Source organism: Fulmarus glacialis, unplaced genomic scaffold, assembly GCF_000690835.1.
Source record: "Fulmarus glacialis isolate BGI_N327 unplaced genomic scaffold, ASM69083v1 scaffold3509, whole genome shotgun sequence".
Taxonomy (NCBI): Eukaryota; Metazoa; Chordata; class Aves; order Procellariiformes; family Procellariidae; genus Fulmarus; species Fulmarus glacialis.
The window spans coordinates 18,596-27,313 of NW_009232444.1; the positions used below are offsets into that span (position 1 = coordinate 18,596).

General features: G+C 46.8%; 1 protein-coding gene across 1 annotated transcript; it reads right to left on the reverse strand.

Moving 5' to 3' along the window:
• Positions 1-407: 407 nt before the first annotated feature.
• Positions 408-7,769, reverse strand: LOC104081953 (regucalcin-like). Its single transcript, XM_009584886.1, has 6 exons — positions 7,604-7,769; positions 6,925-7,107; positions 5,285-5,500; positions 3,670-3,801; positions 2,135-2,289; positions 408-866 (listed from the first exon to the last, which is right to left on the reverse strand). Exons 1-6 carry the CDS (start codon positions 7,767-7,769, stop codon positions 816-818), a joined length of 903 nt encoding a protein of 300 aa, XP_009583181.1. The 3' UTR covers positions 408-815.
• Positions 7,770-8,718: the final 949 nt, after the last annotated feature.

Sequence of the window (8,718 nt, forward strand, 5' to 3'; positions counted from 1 at the left end):
TGAAGCCATGCATGCAATAAGGAGATACGGAAAGCAAAAGGAAGTCCGTGTGTCTATGTGCAAATATGACCCCTGACAGGACGACTCTTCGGAGCATCTGTTTTCGGTATCACAGGCCATCCTGGTAGCTCGCGGGCTGTCTGTACCCTGACCATGTGTGTCACTCAGCATTTTCATGGTAATATCTGAATGCAGAAAAAAAAAATCCATAAGTGTATTTTAAATATGGTTGCATAGTTTATTTTCAACAGCATAAGTGGTGTCCTAAAGACAAAACAGAAGAATTCATGACAAGGCAAATGGAAACAGGCTAGCAAGGATGTAAAAATGGAGTCTGGATACTATAAATAGGTCTGATCACCAAGAAAACACCTCGCAGGGAGTCCTACAGCAGAGGAGCAGTCCAGTTCAAGTCATCACTCTTAAAATGTTTATTAAAATCTGCCATATTATTGCTGGTACATCACTGTAACATGAAAAGACAAACCAGGAGTCAGATTCTGCTTCGAGAACCACAGACTTGAAAATCCAGAGCTGGTCATCAGAAAGTTCAACAAAACTAAGCTCGAGCTTGAACAGGTTTATGGAAAGTCACAAAAGTTATCAAGGTGTAACACAGATTAACTTTACCTCTCTAACCTATTGCATCATGCCACGGGCCCACAGAACAAGGAATATCTTCGATTCCAAACAAGCACGCTCTTAAATGTGGATTTAGATCCTCACACAGAAAAACTCTGCAGTTCATTGGACTTCTCCTTGTCAGAATTACTACAAGATGCAAGCATTTCTTCTTTGTTATTTAGCGTCAATGTTCAAGCAGCATAGAAATTCTGTGGGATCCCTTTCACACCCAGGCCTGTTATCTGTTTAAAAAAAAAAAACAAAACAAAAGAAAAGAAAAAGATAAATCTCCAACTGAGTACAACATTCAAATGTTGTACAAGAAATATCATAGCAACCTACCCCTACTTCAAGAGGAGCCCAAAAAGAGTCATTATATGGAGTTCTTTAAAACTCTGATAAGATTAAGGTCTTTAAGATTATCAAGCACCTCTCAATAATTTTGCTAATTTACACATTATTTGTGGCCCTTACACGTGGTCCTTATCTCTGTATTAACCAAACAAATCATAGCAACTTTTAATGCGCTTTGCCCATGCAGGACAAATGTGAGCTTGGAAAATACCAATTCCCTTCTAGAACTGGAGAACTGAGGAAGAGAGATAAAAAAGGCAAGGCTCAAAATTATCTTTTGGTATTTAACTCTCCTGTGGGCTCCTAAATTCCGCTCCTTGAGAAATCTATCAGTTCTTGGCCATGGGAAATCTGTTCCAAGCACTGCTTTCAACTAGAAGGTCCCGGATCCCAGATTAGATCCCCATCCCTCCTGGAACATGTCTTCATCCTATTGCCAAACTGATAATACAGTTTGGTTTCATTTACAACCCTTCCCTTTCATGCTATGGTCAACTTTCAGAAAATGATGGCAATTGCTGTTTCAGAACTGCATTTTATTTTCCTGATGTAGTCATTTTACTGATGGACTGAAAAATGAAGAGACTTTTGGATTCAAAAGCCCTGGACAAAAATGTGGATTATTAGTTACTCAAAACATAGCACCCACTTTTAACAGACCAAAATAAATCCCAAGAGTTTTCGGATTGGGATGCAAAGCTTTGCCCTGGTGAATTTAAGGATTTAATTTTTAAAGGAGCAATCTGTATTGTAAATATTTAGATACCCTGGTACAATTAAAAAACGAGAATTAAGGGAATGAAATTTCCAAAACTGATGAAAGTATAGTAAGGTGTAGGAATAAGACCCAATTCCTTACAGTGTAGTACAGAATATGCTATACAGGGCAGACACAGATCTACTGGCTGCCTTCGGATCCTAGCCGGATACCGACTTTGGCTAACCAACATATCAACACTATTACTAGAAATTCCTCCACGTCTTCCTTCCAAATGCATGAGCAGCTGTGCAAAAGCAGCTATACCTGGGGATGAGCAATGCATCAGGACCAGCCCATCAGGCAAGGGGGATGAGCGAGGGCAGCCGCGGGGCACCTCACTCTCTGAGCACAAGGCTTGGCAGGTCTGACGTGTAGAAAGAAATCAAATCTGCTCACCTTGAAAATCTCTCCCGCGTAAGGTTCCTTGGCTAAGGTAGACTCATCCAGTCCGTCGTATGCAGAAGTCACATACATTTCTGAGTAGTCTTTTCCACCAAAGCAGCAAGAGGTGATCCTTGGAGTAGGCAGCCTCACAGTTTGGATTCTTTTTCCTGGGAAAAAATACGTGATTGTTTCCTAATGTCCACTTTCTAGGAAACATGTAAATATGAATGTACTATTAGTGCACATAGTGCAGCTGTGGCATTTACTCAGAAGGCATCTCCCCTTCAGACAGGCCATATCCTAAAGGACAGTTTGTGGGGAAAAAAAAATTCTTTCATCTGCCTCGTCTCTAACTATTTTTCAGCCTCTCCCCTACATCTGGAAAGCTGCCCAGAGGAAAAGGACCTGGGGGTGCTGGTTGACTGGCGGCTGAACATGAGCCGGCAGTGTGCCCAGGTGGCCAAGAAGGCCAGTGGCATCCTGGCCTGTATCAGAAATAGTGTGGCCAGCAGGAGCAGGGAGGTGATCGTGCCCCTGTACTCGGCCCTGGTGAGGCCGCACCTCGAATCCTGTGTTCAGTTTTGGGCGCCTCACTACAAGAAGGACATTGAGGTGCTGGAGCGTGTCCAGAGAAGGGCAACGAAGCTGGTGAAGGGTCTAGAGCACAAGTCCTATGAGGAGCAGCTGAGGGAACTGGGGCTGTTTAGCCGGGAGAAGAGGAGGCTGAGGGGAGACCTCATCGCACTCTACAACTACCTGAAAGGAGGTTGTAGCGAGGTGGGGGTTGGTCTCTTCTCCCAAGTAACAAGCGATAGGACGAGAGGAAATGGCCTCAAGTTGCACCAAGGGAGGTTTAGACTGGACATCAGGAAAAACTTCTTTACTGAAAGAGTGGTCAGGCCTTGGAACAGGCTGCCCAGGGAAGTGGTAGAGTCACCATCCCTGGAAGTATTTAAAAGACGTGTAGATGAGGCGCTTAGGGACATGGTTTAGTGGGCGTTGTGTCGTTGGGTTAACGATTGGACTTGATGATCTTAGAGGTCTTTTCCAACCTTAATGATTCAATGATTCTATGATTCTATGATCTGTGAGGCTTCGTTTCCTTTTCTCAAAACGAAACAATAAAGTATTTGAAGCCAGGAAGGGCAGAGACACCTGGGCCTGGGACGGCTGTCATTCCCTAACAGCTTTTCCCAGTTAAACATTTCAACACTGAGAATTTTTTCTGTTTTGATTGCAGGTTTACAATGTTTCTCGCAATAGATATGCAGTGCTTTTTTTTTTTTTTTAAAGTGACATTATTAAGAAGTGGGTGTGCTGCATCAGCAGACTGCGGTACTCGACGTTGGGAGGCAGCATGGGGAGCAGCGCTCTCCACGTGATCAGGGCCTGGACCAGCGATGCTCATGGCAACCCATGGGGCCGAGACGGGCAATAAACGACACTTTCTTATCTCACCTTCAGACCATTCCTCCTGGCTGCCTTTTCCTCTTGTGTTTATGGCACGTAGGTGACACTCAATATGCACGTGCTGGTGGAGGCCTTACCTGTCTCTGGGTCTATACGAATGACTCTCCCGCCATCAATACAAGCCACCCAGAGCTTCCCTTCTGCGTCAATGCACATCCCGTCGGGCATTTGCTCCTCCTTTTCTAGATGGTACAAAAGTTTGGGGCAGGCTGCAGGGAGAGTTACAAAGCCAGTGTTACATGAGCTGGTACCAGTTCTGTATCAGATCCCAGTCTAACATCTTCCACACTCTTGGAAACAGATAAGTTCATTTCTGTGACGAAGGCGTGCTGCAAAATTTATATCACATATGCATTTAGCAGATGTGTTAAAAGCCCAACTAAGCCTGGCAGAAACAAACCCCCAGTAGAGCCACTGCGGTTTGGGATTGTACTGAAGTAAGGCTCCTATTATTTTACCAAGGAAGAGAACAAAATGCCTCTGTCCTTCTTGTTAACCCACTAGCTGACCACCATACCACAACTCCCTCAAGCGCAGTAACTTTTCCTGGACTTTCATTGCTCATGGCAGCCTGGACGTCTTTTTATAAGCAATACATCACATAAGTAATGACTTGAATTTAAATGCTGGTAATAAACAATCTTTCATGGGTAAAGATCAAGAACTTTACTTATTTTAATGGCCAATCAAGCTACCAGTTTTGATTAAGCCTGGACACCAACTGCTAGCGGTCTAGGCTGCAGGTCGGTGGGCATGTGCACAGACCATGGAGCGGTGCCCATGGGCAGCAGTCTGCCTGCTCTGACCCAGCGCCTTACGGTCATGACACCACCCAAAAATAGGCAGTCACCAGCATAAGGCCAAGGCAACTCAAACTCATTAAGGTTTTGTATCTGGGGGAAAAACGTAGCATTAAATCTTCTTTAGAAATCTTATCTCCTAAAATCTGTAGAAATAGATTTTCTCAGCAAAATGAAATCTGAGTACCTGTAATTATTTGTACGATTTTCACCCATGATTACACAAAGTGCACACTGATTAGAGTACAAAGGCAGTTCAGCCACTTAAATTCCCATGGAGTATAATGGGTTGATACAGCACAAAAATATTTCACGGAGTTTTGAAATGAGGTTACTTCCATTTTGCTTGCACTTAAAGTTCCTTTTTGGGGATATTATAATAAAAAATTTTTGTCTAGAAAATTAATGTAAGTGAAATTTGCCAAACAGCTGAAGGCAATTTTAATTTCAGAATTGGGAAACTTCAGTCACAACAATAAGTTGATCCTTTAAATACATTTCTGTGATATATATGCATGCACATTCTGTATTTGCATTTATGGAGCTAGTACAAATGAAGCATTCCAGTAGATGGCACTCAAGAATAAATAGCATCCTATAAGCTAATTCTCACCCTGCAGTATAAATGGCTTCTTCCCTGCAACTCCCTGAATGGGTCTAAATATAAGCCATCTATCCAGATGAGAGTAAGTTGAAGGATTGTCAAAAGTTTGTTCACCAAATACATCTGGTTTGTAACTAAACTTGAGAAAAATCACAGTCAGCCTGCTGACAAGCTGTAACCAGAAGATATGAGATCTGTCAAATAAATCACTCCATATTACACGCCCAGGTCTTGCTGCAGAAAGAGTAATAGCACTACTTGTCACCAAATTCAGAAAAGCTCATGTACCGATCTTTCCAGTGTGCACATCATAGCTGAAGGCATGCACAGCGTATGCCAGGCTGTCGATGTGAAAGAAGGTCCTGTGGTCCAGGGACCAATCCAGACCATTGGAGATGTCCACCTGGTCTAACTGTTTTATTACCGAAAGGTCAGGGAAAAGAGTATAGAGAGCGCCTTGCCGCTTTGCTCGGACCCCCGGTGCCGTCTCTTCAGCCATCGTACCTGAAATGGAAATGGGAGCACTGGTTAGAAAGTAGAAGCTTGTTCCTCATGCTTGATCAAAAAACGGCTTTGAGTGTTACTAAGAGTCCTACGGAGAAAGGGACTAACCAGGTCCCGTCAGATTGATGAAAAGGAGGAAAAGGAGTAGATCAGGGGCAGCTGCCTCCCGCGGAGGTGATCCTGGCTAATGAAAGGATGAGTTTCTACGTTGCCATCAGGTTTAAGTCGTAGACACCAAAGACCCAAACACGCCAGGGGCTGAGGATTTGCTCACAGCAAAAACCGAGATGCAGGCAAGCATCATGTGCTCTTTTTGTTGTTGCTCTTTGTAGGCTACTTTTATCATTTAAACGGGCTGTGACCTTAAAACATAGGTGCTGTAAATCACAGTTATCTCAGAAGCAAGTGGAGAATACCAGAGAAATGAGACTTTTTTTGTAATGAATTTATGCCTCAGTGTTACACTCGTCATTTAGTTTCTGATTCTCTTTTCCCCAGAAAGGAGAGAGCTCTGCAGTGACGGCATGGGAAGCACTCAAGGGAGGCATTTACGCCTTCTTTTAACTGTGACAGACTGTCTCTGTTGGCCTCTCCTTTTAGAAGACCTCATGAGCTTTTTTTAAAATGCTTGGGCAAAACCCCTGTTGAAAGCATGATCCACCGTGCACAGCTAGGAATGGGTGTGCAAAGCAGGTTTTTCTCTCTTATTCTTGCCCTTAACTCTACTGACACGTCAGCCCTGAAGCATAACCATGAGTGAAATGAATTTCCTGATTTTTGGCAAATTTGAAACGAGAAGAAAAGGCTGGCTGGCGAAACAAATACATTTTCACTCCCGTCAGTCACTCTCCCCTTCCAGTGTGGATTGCTGTGCTTGGCTCATCATTTGTATGGAAGGAGAAAAAGCACAGGGGGATCCTGGCTGCATTGCAACTGGTGGCAAAAGTCCCTCTTGCCTTCAGGAGGCCGAGGATCTCTCCCCACACCGCTGTTTCCCCCGGGCTGACCAGGGGAGGCTGTACATGAAGGGTGCAAGCCACAGCTCATCTTCTGCTCTAGGAGCTGCATCCTCCTCTATGCCTACAGAAACCTTCCCACCTGCGTGAGCCCTTCACTGGCTTTTCACCTCCCGTGTAGGCAGACGTTTGAAAAACACTGTCCACCAAGTAGAAGGGGAGCCTTCCTGCCAGACAGCCCTTGTCAACAGCCTCTGTCCTCATTTAGGTCGGAGGATGCGGGGTCCCTCGTCCTCCTCTGTCAGGCAGTAACCGAGCAGAGCATTCACAAGACAGCTCATGCTCGTGACGGTGGTTTTTGTGGGGAACTCGACAGAGGAATCGAGAACAGGGAATAAAATGCACTATATAAAATACACTGTAATTACTTCCTCTTTGCTCTGAGGGAAATTTCTGCCAGGAACTTACCAGCAAAAAACCTCCCCTTTGGATCCACTTTCCCATCATTGAACCTGTTGTTGGGTTTATCCTGCTCGAGCTCGAGGATGGTGGTGACAGCTTGAGTGTCCCAGTCCAGAAAGGCAAACCTGGTCCCCAGGGTGATGACGTAGCCCCCACACTGCCGCAACGCCACCGAGCTGACGCGGGCATCTGCAGGCGAGAGGGAGCGGGAGATGGCAGGCAGCTCCAGGGCCATCAATCAGGCCTACTCCCCCTCCCCATCTCACCTCGGGCATCTGGGCTTGATTGGGACATTCCTGACCCAGGAAAGGCTGAGCTGATGCTAAGATCCTTCTCCTCTGGGATCGTTAGCCCATCTCACTGGCTCTATGTTCTCCAAAGCTTTCCACCTTCTGGGCAGACCATTAGGACTGTACGTTTTCCTCTGCAGGTCCCAAGTGAAACATGCCTTCCCATTGGGGCTTAGCAAGGGCAACGCGTGCATGGCCCTCCACACCCGAGCACGGTCCCCTCTGCTCGGCCGGCTCAGGCCACACCATGCTCAGCAACATGTCGTGGAAGGACAGGGTGTGTGGCCCCATGGAAAGTAAGGGAGACCACCATGCTGCGGGACTCCTACCGGGAGGGATGGACAGGGGCAGACAGAGAAGACTCCCAAGATGAAGTGGTGAGAATGGACTCTTACCCACGGACACGCTCTGCACCTCATTGGTGAGTGGGCTCCAGCGGCAAACTTTCTGTGAGTTGATGTCTACATAGACGAGTGCGCTCTCCCTTTCTTCCCAGACTGGGCACTCTCCCATCCTGTTCTTCTCCTTCACGACAGATTCGATTTTGATGGAGGAGGACATGGTCTGAGGGGAAGAGGGTCAATAACAGAGTTAATGAAAGGCTCTCGTTGTGTGAATTTTTCACACCTATGATGCTTAAAAGCAGTGTTTGTAAATGGCAAAGCCCTCCAAATCCCACACGACAGAGTAATTTAGGAGGTTCCTGTGAGGTTTCCATGGCCTCATGGCTGGAACTGAGCTCGAGGAGCCAAGGCTTCTTCTTAGCAAACCTTTCGTAAGTGAGAGACTTTAAACCAGAGCTGCTGATGTGGCACCTCTCTCCAGGCAAGGGAGTGCTGGGGACACAGCCCTGAGCCGGGACCAAGCTGTTGGCTGGGGATCGGTGATCCCAAGAGTTCCCCAGACCACAGGGAGGGACCGGTGGGCAGCAGCACTGATGGGTCATAAGCCTTTTTGGGGAAAAACAAGGCTGTGCCTTATTAACGCAGATGCATTGACTTGCTCCATAGGAAGATATATATGCACCCATAATACTGACTGCAGTTTGCCACCGAGGCCGCTGCAGACAAGTGCCTGTTCCCACACCGAGTCAGTGTGAATATGCTAATGCCAGGGAAGGCTCCTGCCTTTGAAATCCTGCTGCTTTGTTTTCCCTCCAAGCGTTTCATCTTCATCAGCCCCCTCATCGCCCCAGCCAGGGCTCCAACCCCTGCCGCAGACTCCAGATTTCACCCTGTGCCAGGCTGAGGGTGTAATTCCCCCCGTTGGTGCTTCGGGGGCAAAGCCTCCTATGAAGCTCCCATCCCGGGCGCCTGCTCCTGCCGGGGGGTGTTCATGCCCCAGCTGCTCCGTCCCCCCGTTCCCATTGCAGCAGGGTCCCCGCAGGGACACCGGCCACTCAGCCACCACAAGCAGCTGGCACAGGGTGCCCAAACCCTCGCGTTTGCGTTCAGAGCCTGTTGATGCCCTCCGAAACAGGTAGCTCGGCCCCTGGGCCTGCCCTGCCCCT

Coding starts and splice junctions, on each gene's coding strand:
- LOC104081953 (XM_009584886.1), bottom strand. CDS start 7,769: ATGTCCTCCTCCATCAAAATCGAATCTGTCGTGAAGGAGAAGAACAGG. Junction 5,501..6,924: donor AAAGGGGAGGTTTTTTGCTG/GTAAGTTCCTGG, acceptor TTTCCATTTCAG/GTACGATGGCTGAAGAGACG. Junction 2,290..3,669: donor TCGTATAGACCCAGAGACAG/GTAAGGCCTCCA, acceptor ATTTTTTCCCAG/GAAAAAGAATCCAAACTGTG.